Source organism: Phacochoerus africanus, chromosome 15 (assembly GCF_016906955.1).
Source record: "Phacochoerus africanus isolate WHEZ1 chromosome 15, ROS_Pafr_v1, whole genome shotgun sequence".
NCBI classification, from domain to species: Eukaryota; Metazoa; Chordata; class Mammalia; order Artiodactyla; family Suidae; genus Phacochoerus; species Phacochoerus africanus.
In genome coordinates, this window is record NC_062558.1 from 66,604,370 (window position 1) to 66,622,022 (window position 17,653).

The window sequence follows — 17,653 nt, forward strand, 5'->3', positions numbered from 1 at the left end:
GAACTTAATAGCAATAATGTTAGTCTCAAAAACACCTCTAAGCTTTGAAGAGGAGTATGGATGAAACACAAGTACTAACATCCCCACTTAGATTATCTTCTATGAAATTACAAACTTTTGTTTTAAATTTTAAAATATCTGTCTCTATTTTACAATCTATAAGAGTTTCTAAATTGCAATGTTTCAGCATCAATTTAAAAAAAATTTCAGAAAAAGCACTGGTCTTGGAACAGTAAAAATAGTAACAATAATTGTAAGAGCTACATTTAGTAAATACTTATTTACTACATACCAAGTTCATGAACTATCTTTTTTTTTTCTTTTTAGGGCCACACGTGGGTTGTGGCTCAGCAAGTTAGGAACCCAACTAGTATTCATGAGGATGTGGGTTCAATCCCTGGCCACACTCAGTGGGTTAAGGATCCAGCATGAATTATCTTTTTGGATCTCATAATGATCCTAAGGAGTTAGATATTATGACATTATTATTATTATTATTATTCCCTTTACAGAGGGAAAAATAAAAACCCAGAAAGTAAATTAACCTGTCCAAGTTCACACAAATAATAAATGACAGGATAAAAAATTAAGTATTCCTTGACAAATAATGAAGTTTTAAACTGTTTGAGAAAAGCCCAGTGATTGTTTTTACATTTTACAAAGGTGTCTAAAATCCTAAAATGTCTCTGAAAGAGTCTTCTAAAAATAAATGATTACCTTTCATATAAAAAAAGTGAGGCCCAGGAAATAATATAACTTGTCCAGGACACTACTGTTTTTTTTTTTTTTTTAATCAAAATTTTGCTGCTTAAAAACATTTAAAAGTACTGAACTTTGTGATTATCTCCAAGGTTTGAGTTCTAAAATCTATGTTTCAAAACTGAAACATAATTTTTCATTTAACCATCGCAAAGATATACTTCCACTACCTTATAGCTGAATTAAAGCATTTCCCAGCAAATACTTGACATAATCTTAAGCTGGAAAAATTTTAAGACAACCTTAATTCTTTTTCTGTTATTTCTTTTTATTTTTATTATAATTGATTCATAGTATTCTGTCAATTTCTTCTGTATAGCAGGGACTCACTTATACATATATATACATTCTTGTTTTCATCTTATCTTTTATTGTGTTCTATCTCAAGTGATTAGATATATAGTTCCCTGTGCTGTACAGCATGACCTCACTGCTTGTCTTTTTTTTTTTTTTTGGCCTTTTCATGGCCATACCCGCAGAATATGGAGGTTCCCAGGCTAGGGGTCCAATCAGAGCTGTAGCCACCGGCCTACACCACAGCCACAGCTACGTGGGATTCAAGCCGCGTCTGCAACCTACACCACAGCTCAAGGCAATGCCGGATCCTTAACCCACTGAGGGAGGCCAAGGATCAAACCTGCATCCTCATGTATGCTAGTCGGGTTTACTAACCACTGAGCCACGATGGGAGCTCCTGTCCATTCTAAATGTACTAATTGTTTGTATACTAACCCCAAACTAAATTGACCTTAATTCTAAAGGAAGAAAATTAAAGGATCCCTCTCTGCCTCCCTTTTGATTAGGAAAGACTTACATCTTCTATGACTTTTTTGGTGGATGGAACCCATTCAAGAATCATGAAATCAATTTAATGATTCATAAGAGGTATTAAAAAAAACTAAAAGTAAAATAAAGTCTAGTAGCTATATCATAAATAGCAAGGGCTAAGTATTGCTTCATAAAATCTGTCTGCTTATGCTGCTATGCATTCAGTCATGACATAAAATGTATTTCTTAGTGTGGGTCTCAATCAAAACAAATTGAAAGCCACAATGTTAAGAGTCCCAAGGCATTTTTCACATGTAACATATCTGGCATGAAAAGAGTTATTTAGTTAAGTTTTGGTGATTGACATTTCCAGGATTTACACCTAAAATATTCTGCTGTCTGTAAGTACAGTTAAAGTAGTGACATGCTGAAGAGTCAACTCTACAAAGACACACAAAGAAGTTCTAGGAATGCAGCCTATACAACAGTTTTCCCAAGAAACATCAAGATAAAGCTACTTGTAAAGTAACAAATACAATGTTTAAAGAAAATATCTGAAAGAAACCAGAGCTCCTTAAAGAGATGGTGCTTCCAAGTTGGCAGAAGAATGTGGGATGTTTCTTAGTCAGAAAGCAAAGAAGCTATCAGAGATTAGGTTGTTAAAAGGATGCAGAGTCGCTTAAAGGTTTCCCATTGATCAAAGATGGAACATTTTGGCTTCAAAGAGGATAATAACTATAACAGATTGAAACACAAATATATAAAAATTTAAGAGTTCAAATAAAACAAAACATTGATCATCTCCATAGTTGCTAAGATAACAACTTACTATTCTAAAGGTGGGTAAATAAAAGAATCAAGTGTTTTTTTCCTCCACTGAATTTTTTTTTTTGTATTTATATCCAGAGAGTTCTCTTCTTTGAGAGAATTCCAGGTTTAAAAATAAATGCAGGACAGGAGTTCCCGCTATGGTACAGCAGGTTAAGGATCCAGCATTGCTGCAGCTGCTGTATAGGTCACAGCTATGGCTCAGATTGAATCCCTGGCCCAAGCCACAGGTGCAGCCTTAAAAAATAAACAAATGCACGAGAAATAGTCACCAAATCATAATCTCTAATGAAATAATGAATGATCAGCAATTGCTGCTAAAATCATTAGATTTTAAATGATTGATAGGGATCTCTATAATGGATGGATCAAGTTAACAACACCTGAACCCACTGATCAACTTTATATATATATATATATATATATATATAAAATGACTTTAATTTTTTTTCATTATAGCTGGTTTTCAGTGTTCTGTCAATTTTCTACTGTACAGCATGGTGATTTTTTAATAATGATTTTTTAATAATGATTTTTATTTTTTTCTATTATAGCTGGTTTACAGTGTTCTGCCCACTGATCAGCTTTAATATGACTAGAAGTGAGACAAGATCCCCTAAGGGGGATACATGGGAGTACACATAACCAATATGAAGTACTATTGCCCTAAAAGAGAACCTGAGACTAATCAGTCCTCTAGATCTAACTACAACTTGTAGGAAACACAGGGGACACAAAAAGATATCAAAAAGACCACAGAGATGTAATCAAATAAATTTCAAAACACAGGAAATTCTACAAGATCTAGCCTCCTCAATAAATAATGGCAAGGAACAGAGTGGGAGGGAAATTGTTAGAGGTGAAAAGAAACTTCAAAGACTCACTTAAAGGCAATGTTGTAGACGTCATTTGGATACTGATTTGTACAAATCACAAGAGAACTTCTTCAGAATTGGGGCAATTTGAACACAGACTGAATATCAGATGATATTAAGGATTTATTTTTTATTGTGTTAGGTGTGATAATGGTAATGTGGCTTTGTTATAGAGATAAAATATTTTACAAAATCTGTTAAGACTAAAGCATGAAACATATGTAGAAATCCAATTAGTAGAATGATATGTAGCAATCCTTTGACATACAGATGTCCCTTTTCAAGGAAAACATTTCATCTTCTGCTAGAAACTGGAATTTCAAATCACTAAAAACACACTGACACTCAATTTTCTACTTTCAAAGGAAGGTATTAAGGATACCTCAGCTGAGTAAATGTCAGACAACCAAGTTTTGTTTCTGTTTCAGGACATTTTTTTCCATTTAAAATGTAAACATATACTCCACTTATAATACTTTAAAACGTCACAAATAGGGAGTTCCCGTCGTGGCGCAGTGGTTAACGAACCCGACTAGGAACCATGAGGTTGCGGGTTCGGTCCCTGGCCTTGCTCAGTGGGTTAACAATCCGGCATTGCCGTGAGCTGTGGTGTAGGTTGCAGACGCGGCTCAGATCCTGCGTTGCTGTGGCTCTGGCGTAGGCCGGGGGCTACAGCTCCGATTCAACCCCTAGCCTGGGAACCTCCATAAGCCGTGGGAGTGGCCCAAAGAAATACCAAAAAGATAAAAAATAAATAAATAAAATAAAATAAAATGTCACAAATACATAATTATACTCTATCACTATAAATATTGTATTAGAAAACTTACGAAATAGAACTGAAGGACAAACAAGTTTCATGATCTTCTTGAAGCACTGAATTTATTTTCTTCCCTGTAGCTTTACTTATAGATGTCTTCAGTTTCTTAGCTAGTTTTTTTGGTGTGTTTGTTATAGTAGATTCTTCTGTACAGCAACTATATACTTCCACCTTTATCTGAAAGTCTGGCCCTGCTTCATTACTAAAAACAAGGATATTTATAATGTTAGAAATTTAACTCACTAGAAAATGAAATTATGATAACATCTTCTGATGTTTTCATAATATTTAAAATCAGCATCTGCAACAGGTTTATGTTTATATATATATATATATATACACACACATATATATATATATATATTTGTCTTTTTGCCTTTTCTAGGGCTGCTCCCGCGGCATATGGAGGTTTCCAGGCTAGGGGTCTAATTGGAACTGCAGCCGCCGGTCTACACCAGAGCCACAGCAACGCAGGATCCGAGCCACATCTGCAACCTACACCACAGCTCACGGCAACGCCAGATCCTTAATCCACTGAGCAAGGCCAGGGATTGAACCCGCAACCTCATGGTTCCTAGTCAGATTCGTTAACCACTGAGCCACAACAGGAACTCCTATGTTAATATGTATTAATGAGACAGAATCTCCCTATGATTATTTAGTATCTAAATGACCTGAGTCACTGCAACTTCCAGAACTACCAGCTTCTTAAGTGCAGCAGTCTTAATTTAATCAATATGTACAGGCAAACGACTTAATGAAAAAGAAAAAAATGCCCTGGTTATTTCATTGCCAATGCTATTTCTCCTTTGCATTCTTTTAATATAGCTACTTTGAAGGTATTTACATTGTATGTGTGATTTCCTGAAATGACTATTACTCTAAAAATTTGAAAACAAGGAAAGAAAATTAAAAGAAACAAAAGATTCTTCTGCTTAAACCTTTGGTTTTCATGTCTTTTTCATAAAGAGTCACTTATAGGCCACTCACCACTGTGCCCTTCCTGCCTGCCCACCTTTTGTACCTAATAACTTTATTTCACTATTTGGTTATATAGGAGAAAACAAACAAAAAAACAAATATAAAGAAATATACTTCAAGGCATGAATGAACTCCTTGAGGGTAAGTGTTGTCTTTGTAATCTCTGTATGCTTAATCTAGCATAAAAGATACTCAATATGCATTTATTAAACCAATATGCAGAAAATCTGCAATGCTACAATTGGCTTTGCTCCTTCTCAGACATAATGACAACTTTCAGTATAAAGGACTGTGGTGTTACTAGCAATAAAATACCCTTAAAATTGCAAAGGAGGTCCATTAGCAGTAGATGTTGCCTGCTGAGGAAGATCCATCAGCCTCAAAGATTTTAAAAATGCAGCACACACCTTTTAAGATTTAAATAGCCAATCAAGGAGTTCCTGTCATGGCACAGTGGTTAACGAATCCAACTAAGAACCATGAGGTTGCGGGTTCGATCCCTGGCCTTGCTCAGTGGGTTAAGGATCTGGCATTGCCGTGAGCTGTAGTGTAGGTTGCAGATGCAGCTCGGACCCCGCGTTGCTGTGGCTCTGGCGTAGGCTGGTGGCTACAGCTCCGATTTGACCCCTAGCCTGGGAACCTCCATATGCTGCAGGAGCGGCCCTAGAAATGGCAAAAAGACAATAAATAAATAAATAAATAAATAGCCAATCTATAGTTTGAATAAATCCAAGGAATAACTTTCAAATATTTTTATAGTTTATTATCTGGCAACTTTAAAACATTCAGTATTCCTGGTAATGACTAACAAATGTCAATATTTAGAGAAAAACCAGATATTCATAAATATTGAATACTTATTAAAAACAATCATAATAAAAAGCACATTTTAAAACAACATTTAGAACATTTGTAAGCAGTTATTTTTAGAACAATTTAAAATATTTACAGAATTTTAAAAAATTATAAACTACGAGTTGTCCAAGTAACTTACATTGTTCTGTGAAAAAATAAAAAAGACTTTTGTCTTTGTGGTAGAAAAAAACTATTGAAGTGATGTGAAGAAAAGACAATTTTGACAAAAAAAAATGCACTAGTAATAGCTGATACAGGAAATAAACATATTTAGAAAAATAACAAATTAATTTTTAGTCTCAATTATGTAAGCATCTGGCAGTATTTGGGGGGGTCCTAAAAAAATTCCTTTGATTAAACAGAACTTATGGCCTGCACCACTGCTAATAACTCAGAACAATGCATTTTATTTTTCTGTGCTGTGCAATTCCTTATGGGATACTGGACAGAAGCCACAAAACACAGTTTGCAATGGTTTTTTTAATGCTAGATGAGTGGCAAAACTAGTACTTTCAATCTCAAGTGTATAACTCCACAGCTAAAGATGGAAAAAACCATATTTTTTATTTTAATAGTTAGGTGGCTCTTAATATTTAGATAAAAAGATACTGTCTTTGAAACCTTGTAAGAAATACAATCACACACTGATTTAGGCCAATAGAAAAAAAGGCCAGGAAAAACTTATGTTAGTTAAAAATGATTTCTATGGCTACCTGAGGAGTTCTTTCTGGTTCTGTATTATGACCACAATAAAATGAGCCTGTAAAAGAGCAAGGGCAATAAAAACAGCCCTGAGGATCACCCAATTTTTTATTGTTTTGGAGTACATGAAAGAAGAACACCATAAGAAAAAGAACATCTTGAAATTTTACTAAAGTGCTTTTTCTACAGTACATTATTTCAGGACTACCTTATAGAGTTGTTATACTATTTTAGTATTTCTGAAACTAAATACTCTATATGAGATATAAGGACCTGTTTTATGCTCAAATACACTCTCTATAAAATAATGTTATAATGAAATTTCATTGTATTCATAGCTTTACCACTAATTTTACATGATTTCCATTTTATTTTACACTGGAAAATTTTAAATGCAGAAATGGGCTTCTTTTGAATAATGCAATGTTCAAGGTCAATTTAAACATTTAAAGATTTTATTGCTTCAAATATAATCTAAGAGTTCTGTCTTTCTTTGAAAAAAAGTAGAATTTTAGATTATTTTCATTCAATGAAGATTAAAAAATACTTACAACACAGTTACATTTTCAAAACATATATCTGTGATTGTTTTATCTACAATCACCATGTCAGAATCAAAAACTTCAGCTCCCATTTTGAATAAACAAAAAATGGCATAGCGCTGTGATCCTAGAGAAGAAAAATAGCATTAAAGCAATGATCCATGTGATAAATCATGCTTACACTATGTTACAATCTACTTGAAAATTTAAAAAATTTAATTAAATATTAACAAAAATTTTAAATCCTAAATATTTGCTAATAGAGTTTTATTTTCATACACTGTACATTGTGATTCTTTAACTTTTTATAGAGACTATTTTGTCAGCCTATGTTAATATCTTACCCAACCAGAATACAACAATTAAACTAGAGAGTATCAAAAAATAAAGTTAAAAATATAGGCTGCTCAGCAGCCTAAAGTAAGCACCCAACTCATAAATTTTACTCCTAGAAAATTCTTTAAGCTTTAATTAATTGCAACTTTATTATTCTATATATACTATTACCCTTGTCATTTTGGTTTCCACATATATTTAAGAAAAATAAGTTTTCTATTGTAAGAGGTTAAGAGCAGGCCCACTAACAGCAAAACGTTTTCCACCAAGCTAACGGCAAGGGAGGAAACCACAAAAACAATAAAAAGTAGACATGAACACAAAAACCATAGCTGCTGGGCCTTTTAATTTGATGATTTTTTTTTTAAAGTATTAGGTAATTAAAGGACTAAATCCTTATTACTGAGAAAAAGTAGCTCTTCAAAAAAACTTAATTCTGCATAGTAACCAGAAAGGTGTACTTAATTCCCACATGCATTCTTTTGTAAAGTAAACTATATTTTCTAATTGAATAACAAATATACTAACTTGATTTTGGATTCTTCATATAAAACTAATTATGCTCAATCTGATTCAGTTTTTAAAGTATGAAGAACAAAGCTATCACAGCAGACAAGAAAGATAAAGGATTGTCACATCTTTTCTGCTGTACAGCTAGAAATCACATGAGGTTAATTTCCATGACTCAAGCAATGCATGGATTTTTTAAGACCAAATAAAGCCATAAAATGCTAAAGGGGAAAAAAAAATTAGATGGAGCTAAAAAATCTTTCCCTCTTACATCTTGTTAAATAATCTGAGGTAAACAAAACAAGGCAGAAAAGCTCTCCAAGAATTCTGGTCAAATAATGTTGCCTTTACATTTACTCCTTCAACATTTCCTTTTATTCCACATTTTCCTTCCCTATTACTATGAGTATTATGAGTATTACCTATTACTCATCATCCTGTACTGGTTCCTATCAACAAAATGCTACTTATTATGGCAAATGACATCAGTTTATTTCAGCGTGGAAGCAACTTTTTCTCCCAATAATCAAATATTTACTATATACAAAAGAAAACATTTATATTACAATTAAAAATTATACATACGTTCTTTATTGCTGAAGTGATCAGAGTCTTTCCACATTAGTGGTATACGAATATCTATAAAAGCAGGGAAAAAGAAATGACAATAATTTTGGTAAATTTCATTGCTAAGAGTGAAATAAACCTATGAATTCCATAATGGATTCTGACCATTAAAGCTAATATTTATTTATTATTTAAATTTTCTAACACAGTGATATTTTCTCTTAAAAACAGCTTAGACTGGGAATATAAAATCTGTAATACTCAAATAATATACTTAAAAAAACCCTACCATTACTTAAGAAACTAAGTTATTAAGATCTGTAATAAGCTTATGCTGAAACTTTTTCATTTTGTGATTTGTTTTTGAAATAGGTAAATTATGAGGAACTCAGTGTTGAATTTTTATGTTGGGTATGCAGCAGCAGCAAATGTAGTTAAATACACTTCAAAATCATAGAATCACAGAGGTAGAAAGACCCTTAGAACTTTTATCCACTATGAAAACTTTAGGTGTTCCCATTGTGGCTCAGTGGAAACCCAACTGGTATCCATTAAGATGCAGGATGGATCCCTGGCTCCGCTCAATGGGTTAAGGATCTGGCATTGCCACAAGCTAGGTGACAGACATGGCTCAGATCGTGCATTACTGTGGTTGTAGCGTAGGCTGGCAGCTGTAACTCCAATTTGACCCCTAGCCTGGAAACTTCTATATGTTGCACCTGTGGCCCTTGAAAGAAAGAAAAAGAGAAAGAAAGAGAAAGAAAGAGAAAGAGAGAAAGAGAGAAAGAGAGAAAGAGAGAAAGAGAGAAAGAGAGAAAGAGAGAAAGAGAGAAAGAAGAGAGAAGAAAGAAAGAAAGAAAGAAAGAAAGAAAGAAAGAAAGAAAGAAAGAAAGAAAGAAAGAAAGAAAACTTTTTAAAGATGAAGAAAATTAAGTGAATTGCCTAAGATTATTGGTTTCTGGGAGAAACCCAGCCTAGACGAAAAAACCCAAGACCTTTCCATTAAGACTTTCTTTGTCTACAAAAGAATTTACAGATCTTTGTATATTCATGTTACAAACTATAACATTTCCCTTAAAAAATAAAAGTGAAAAAGAGGAATACATTGCTTCTTTCAGGTCAAAAAAAGAACATACATTCTGAAAATATTCTAAACACATTCTTTTCAATCACACATTCTTCAAACTCTAAAGTGATTGCGTTAATGATCTTTATTCCACAAATTAATCTAGAGCTTTGACACAGTCAAAATTTTTCCTTTCTTGTTTCCTCTATTCTTCCATTTAATATTAGGTTAACATTATGCAGTAACAATTTCCCTCTGACATGCCTATGCTAATTTCCAAGTTAAAGGATTTAGATTCTACTAAGATTAAGATGTGTGATCGCAGCATAATACAGCACAGCAGAGATCTCAATGGTAAAGTAAAGTTAGTTTTAGTTACTCAGAATGAAAACTGTATCAACGACTCAAGCCCTTGTGGAAAATTTCTTATCTAAGACACTTTCCTACTACACTTAGGAAGTTTAAGTGCAGTTTTCATATCCAATTATGCCACTTTCAAATAATTACAAATCTTTATGAACATAAATATTTGGCTACCTTTACATTGTGCTTCACCTTTAGATCCCATAATCTTTTGTCTACATTTCTATTTGTTTAGAATTCTTTCTAAGGTTCTGAGTGCCTGTGTCCAATTTCCTTTCTAGAATAGCTTTACATTACTCCTTCATCCCTAACCTGCCCAACTAGGTAGGAATGTATGTGTGTTCTTCCCACTGGTGCCTTATCACTTTTGGTAAAAAAAAAATAATAATATTACTTATGGAGCTCTCCCCATGTGCCAAGCTAAAAACCCTTTACACACAACTGATAATAATTTTAAAAATATATTTGCCAATTCATGGTTATGTTTTGTCATTTGTCTCAAAGTACTTTTCAATTTCCTCTTTGATTTCATCATTGACCCAATAGTTTTTTAGTAAGATGTTGTGTAGTCTGCATATAGTGGTTTTCATGGGGTTTGGGTTTTTTTTTTTCTCATTTCCCTTTTTATGGTTTATTTCTAGTTTCATGCTGAAGTGGTCAGAAAAGATGCATCAAATAGTTCCTATCCTCTTAAATTTCTTAAGGCTTGTTTTGCGTCCTGGTACGTCGTCTCCTAGAGAATGCTCCACGTTCACTTGAAAAAAAAAATGTATGCTCTGGGTTTTATGGATGAAATGTTCTAAAATTATCAATCGGGTCTAACTGACTGTGAAAACACAACCATACAAAAATCTATGGGACGTATCAAAAGCAGTCCTAAGAAAGAAGTTCATAGCAATATAGGCCTTCCTCAAAAAGCAAGAAAAATCTCAAGTAAACAACCTAACATACTACCTACAAGAATTAGAAAAAGAAGAACAAGTCTAAAGTCAGCAGAAAGAAGAAAATGATAATGATCTGAGAGTAAATAAGTAAGAGAGAAAAAACAATGGAAGAAATCAATATAACCAAGAGCTGGTTTTTTGAAAGGGTAAACAAAATTGACAAACCTCTGGCCAGGCTCACCAAGAAGAAAAGACAGAGGACTCAAACAAAACAACCAAACTGAAGAAATACAAAAAAAAAAAACTGTAAGAGAATACTTATAAACAATTATATGCCAACAAACTGGAAAACCTAAAAGAAGTGGGTGACTTTCTAGAAACATAAAACCCACCAAAACTGGTTTTGTTTGTTTTTCCTTTTTCAGCCACTTCTACAGCATATGTAAGTTCCCAGGTCAGGGATTGAATCCAAGCCGCAGCTGCAGCCTATGCCATAGCTGCAGCAACACCAGATCCTTAACCCACTGTGCCAGGATGGGGATCGAACTGGCAACACCACAGACAAACTGGATCATTAACCCGCTACACTCACAAGTCCACCAAAACTGAATCAAGAAGAAATAGGTAATTTGAACAAACCAATCACTAAAAATGAAATAGAATCTGTAGTAAACAAACAGGTTAATAAATAAAACATCCCTGCAAACAAAAGTCCAAGATTGGATGGCTTCACTGGGGGATTCTGCCAAACATACAAAGAACTTAACTCAAACTCTTCTAAAAGACTGGCAAGGAGGGAACACTCCCAAAATTATTCTATGAAGCCACCATCACTTTAATACAAAAACCGGACAAGCACACTACCAAAAAAGAAAATTAAGGCCAATATCGTTGATGAATATAGAGGCAAAAATTCTAAACAAAATATAAGCAAATTGATTCCAACAACAAATAAAAAAGATGATATACCATGACCAAGTGGGATTCATCCCAGGGTCACAAGAATAGTTCAACATGGAAAAATCCAATCAATGTCATATACCACATCAACAAAAGAGAGGACAAAAATCGCATGATCATCTCAATAGATGCAGAAAAAGCATTTGATAAAATTCAACATCCATTCATGATAAAAACTCACCAAAGTAAGTATAAGGAACATATCTCAACATAATAAAAGCCACTTATGATAAAACTATAGCCAACATATACTCAATGGTAAAAAGTCTAAAGCTTTCTCACAAAAATCTAGAACAAGACCAAGATGCCTACTTCAATGCTTCTATTCAATGTAGTATTGGAAGTCCTAGCCACAGCAATCAAACAAGAAAAAGAAATGAAAGGTATCCAAATTGGAAGAGAAGAGGTAAAACCGTCATTATATACAAATGACATACTATATATAAATAAAAACCCCTAGATGCCACACAAAAACTATTAGAACTGATAAATTCAACAAGGTAGCAGGATACAAGATTGACATACAGAAATCTGTTTCCCTATACTAATAATGAAATATCAAGAAAGGGAAAGAAAAAAAAACAATCTCTTTTAAAATCACATCCAATGTGATTTTAAACACACACACACACACACACACACACACACACACACGGGAATAAACCTGACCAAGGAAGTGAAAGACGTATATGCTGAGAAATATAAAACATTATAAAGGAAACTGAAGATGATTTAAAGAAATGGAAAGAAGAGTTCTCATTATAGCTCAGCAGTAACAAACCCAGCTAGGATCCGTGAGGACACAAGTTCGATCCCTGGCCTTGCTCAGTGGGGAAGGATCCAGCATTGCTATGAGTTATGGAGTAAGTTGCAGACATGGCTTGGATCCCAAGTTGCTGTCGCTGTGGTGTAGGCTGGGGGCTACAGCTCTGGTTCAACCCCCAGCCTGGGAACTCCCACATGCCATGGGTGCGGCCCTAAAAAAAGACCCCCAAAAAAAAAGATATGCCATGCTCTTGGAAAATGCATTTCCATTAATTGGAAAAATTGAATTAATATTGTTAAAATGGGCATAACACCCAAAACAATCCACAGATTCATGCAATCCCTGTCAAATTACCCATGCCATTTTTCACAGAACTAGAACAAATAATCCTAAAATTTGTATGATACCATAAAAGACCAAGAATTGCCAAAGCAATCCTAAGGAAAAAGAACAAAGCAGGAAGCATAACTCTTCCACACTTCAGGCAATACTACAAAGCTACAGTAATCAAAACAGTGTGATACTGGCTGTTGATGGATCAATGGAACAGAAGAGAGAGCCTAGAAATAAACTCACACATCTACATTCAATTAATCTTCGACAAGGGAGATAAGAACATACAATGGAGAAAAGACAGTCTCTTCAGCAAGTGGTGTTTGGAAAGCTGGACAGCTACATGTAAATGAATGAAGTGAGAACACTCCCTCACACCATACACTAAAATAAACTCAAAATGGCTTAAAGACATAAATATAAGACAGGACAACATAAAAATCCTACAAGAGAACATAGGCAAAACATTCTCACATAAATTGTAGTGATGTTTTCTTAGGTTAGTCTCCCAAGGCAACAGCAATAAACGCAAAAATAAACAATTGTAATCTAATTAAATTTATAAGCTTTTTCACAGCAAAGGAAATCCTCAAGAAAACAAAAAGACAGCCTATGGACTGGGAGAAAATATCTGCAAACAATGGGACTGACAAGGACTTAATTTCCAAAATATACAAACAGCTCATATGGATCAACAACAAAAAAATATCCCAATCAAAAAACAGGCAGAAGACCTAATAGATAGTTCTCCAAAGGAGACACATCAATTGCTGACAGAACATGAAAAGATGCTCAACTCCACTAATTATTAGAGAAATACAAATCAAAACTGCAATGAGGTACCATCTCACACCAGTCAGAATGGCCATGATTAAAAAGTCTACAAATAACAAATGCTGGATACAAATCTGCAAATAACGAATGCTGGAAAGGGTGTGAAGAAAAGGGAGCCCTTCAACATTGCTGATGGGAATGTAAAGTGCTGCAGCTACTGTGGAAAATAGTATGGAGGTTCCTTTAAAACTAAAAAGGAGCTATCGTATGACCCTGCAATCCCACTCCAGGGCACATATCCAGAGAAAATCACAATTCAAAAAGATGCATGCACCAGAATGTTCCTAGTACACTATTTATAACACCCAAGACATGGAAGCAATCTAAATGTCCATTAATATAAATGGATAAAGATGTGATATACATACACAATGAAATATTACTTAGGCATAAAAAAGAATGAAATAATGCCATTTGCAACAACATGGACAGACCTAGAGATTATCATACTAAGTGAAGTCAGATAAAGACAAATATATGACATCATTTTACATGGAATCTATGATACAAATGAACTTATTTACAAAACGGAAACGGACTCATAGACATAAAAAACAAACTTATGGTTACCTAAGGGGTAAGGATGGGGATAAACCAGGAGTTTAGGATTAGCAGATACAAACTACTATTTATAAAATAGATAAGCAACAAGGTCCTACTGTGTAGCACAGGAACTATGTTCAGTATATTGTAATAACCTATAATGGAAAAGAATATGAAAAAGAATATATTTGTTATACACCTGAAACTAACTTAACACTGTTAATCAACTATACTTCAATTAAATACACACACACACACACATTTGATAATCAAGTGACAGGATATAATTGTTTAGATTTGCATTTTCTTGATTAACAAGAAAAGTTAATAAGCTTACTGCCGATTCAGTGAATCTGTTCATATCCATGGCTCATTTTTCTTATTTAAAACACACTGTTTATGATTTGTACTTCCAAAAATTATTTATTAGGAGTTTCTGCCATGGCACAGTGGGTTAAATATCTAACTGAAGCAACTCAGATTGTTGTGGAGGCGCAAATTTGATCCCTGGCCTAGCACAGTGGGTTAAAGGGTCTGGTGCTGCTGTGGGCTACAGCTGTGGCTGATTCGATCCCTGGCCCAGGAACTTTTATATGCTGTGGGTATAAGCATAAAAAAATAATAATCATTATTTAATCTATGTGAGATTTTTGAGTGAGGTGAAAATATAAATATTCTTATAAAGATAGCTGTTCCAGCTCCATTCATATATCTAATAGGCCTTCTCTTAGTCAGTGATTTAATGATGCCGTCTTTATGACACATGCCATTCTGAGTAAGTGTCTTTTCCTTGGCTATAAGCTTTATGGGTCTAATTGAATCATTTATCAATTACTTTCCATATTACCAATACCATATTATTACACCATTGTAACTTTATATTTTACCATCTAACAGAAATATACACTTCCAAAAACATCTTATCTGATTGTACTACTTTAAGTAAATTTCAGAAATACTTTGTCAAAATTCCCTTCCAAAATTTTTATTAGAAATCTATTATTCCAATTAACTTTGGAATCGTTAACTTTAAAATATGCTCTTTGCAGAGTAGCATGATGCTCTTACATTTTTATTAAGGTTATTCTTGGGGTATTTAATGTTTTTGATTTTTGCAATTTTCATAATGAAGATCTTTTTCTGTCATATTTTGTAACAAGTTATTGCTGGTTTTGAGAGTAGCTATCACTTTTTGTATATTTATCTTGAATCTAGCCACTTTCACTGAATTCTTTATTAATTCAATTACTGTTTCAGTAACTCTCCTTAGATATTCTAGGTCTATAATCCATTATCTTCAAGTAGGACTCAATTTATTTCTTTTCAGTAGTTTCATCTTTCATTCTTACTGTTTTACCTAGAATTCCTAACACTGTGTTGTTATATTGATTTAATAGACATTGTTATTTTGTTCCTGAGTTAATGGGATCATCTTTATTGTTTTGTAATTATGACTTGGCTGATGTCCTGTGAAAAGGCCTGCTTCTTGCTTGACCACAATTGCTGACTCATTCCATTTCACAACCGTTCTTTTCCACAGCTGTTCTTTTTCTATTAGGGTAGTATTAACTATTTAGACTATCTTGGGAGAAATGTGATGAATCCTTATTTCCTTTGCTGTACACTCACAGCCTGTTGGACAGTCTTGCTCTTTCCCATGACTAACTATGTCAGATCCACAAGAAAAGGTAGACATTTTTTATCTACCTTCATGTACTGTTAAGATGACACAGGTGTATAACTCATTGTGGGTTTTCTGTTGTTGTTTTTTGGTTCTGTTGTTTTTTTCTGCCATGCTCCCCAGCATGCAGAAGTTCCTAAGCCAGGGATCAAACCTGAGCCACAGCAGTGATAATACCAAATCCTTAACTGTCAGTCTACCAGGGAACTCCTCACTGTGTTTTTAAATTCAATTTCAAATAGTAGAAATTCCTTCCCAATTCTTGCAAATGGTTGACTTGGCTTTAACTTACAGTACTCTTTTTTCTTTAATGTCTTAATCGGCACTGAAAGAGCCATAGTAGGATAGCTAACTTGATGCTATCATGTCCCAGAAGTCTATAATCTTCAAAAGTAAAAACTGAGGAACTTTGTGAACTGATTTGACTTTAGTCATTGAATTACTAGTCAATGAATAAGCTAAGACAGTTACCACATGTGATTATTTGTTTAACAGAAACAATTGGGATAAACTTCACTTAATTCTTTTTACTCTTATAAAGATCTGGCCAGTAAGTGGTGAAGCTGGAAAGAGAAAACCCAGCTATCTCCTGGAATCACTATAATCACTCAGAAACATTATGAAACTTTGCTGCAAATATTCATGTCGATCAAAACAAAAATCACATTTTCATTCCAATTTCAAAAGAAAATGAATTTATAAAGGTGAAGTAGTTTTTAACATTCTTTGTTTTTTCTTTTACAAATACATGGATAAAGTATAATTAAGTCTAAGCAAAGATGAAAAGAAATTACATATGTATCCCATTTTCTGAGACTTTCAGTTCTTTATCTTTTAAAAAGAAGGAACACTTGCAGAAATAAGTTTAATTTCTACACTCAAGTATTCATGGTCAAGAAAATAGTTTTTTTTCTCTTATTTTAAATGCTTTTATTTAAACACTCTTTTAAATGGACAGTTAATACTAATTTTGTGACTTGCTGCAGTCAATAAACTATCATGAAATGACAATAGAGGCTAACTATCACAGCATTTCAATCTTTAATAGCAATTGAACACATCTCATTTATGTACTGAGTGGCACTGTATCAGAAGCAAGGAATGGAGGATTATGTTTTAAATATTTTTAGAAAATCTCTCTTAAACATTTATAACATTTTGTTTTTCACATTTAAATGTATTGAACTTAGTGAACAACTAATATGTAAAAGTGCTATTTGGCATCAAAAAGATAAATAAGATATAAAACATGTTTTATTCCACTCATATTATAATTGGAAAGATGAAAACATTAAGTATAGACAACTATAAAACACGCAACAGATTTTTATACAGATCAGTTATTTTTCTGAAGAATTTCTGCTGATGGTAATCCTCTGATTTAGGACAATTACATCATACGTAAAATGCAGATCTATCCTTCCTGCCTGAGAATTTTTATTTACCAAGACATTTCTAAAAATAGTTCCTTGGGTGAGAGGGCCCGAAATGCAGCAGTAGGCTCCCTAGAGCCCAGAGAACAAGGCTTTTAGCCAATGAAATAACCTAGTTATTACTTGAGGACTGATGGAGGTCTGTTGTTTCCAAAATGTACCAATGAGATAATATTTATAAAAGGTACATTATCTAATAACTAGCATACACATGAGTCAGCCATGTATTTATTCACTTCAATCTGTG

The 17,653-nt window shown here is 33.6% G+C and overlaps 1 protein-coding gene across 1 annotated transcript in view; it reads right to left on the reverse strand.

The window, feature by feature from the left end:
• Positions 1–17,653, reverse strand: part of RTKN2 (rhotekin 2) — a 108,534-nt gene that overhangs the window by 66,538 nt on the left and 24,343 nt on the right. Inside the window, exons 4-6 of the mRNA XM_047761933.1 lie at positions 8,562–8,615; positions 7,140–7,257; positions 4,061–4,252 (exon numbers count right to left, since the gene is read on the reverse strand). Coding sequence (XP_047617889.1) covers positions 4,061–4,252; positions 7,140–7,257; positions 8,562–8,615 — 364 coding nt within the window. The remainder of the gene's footprint in view (positions 1–4,060; positions 4,253–7,139; positions 7,258–8,561; positions 8,616–17,653) is intronic.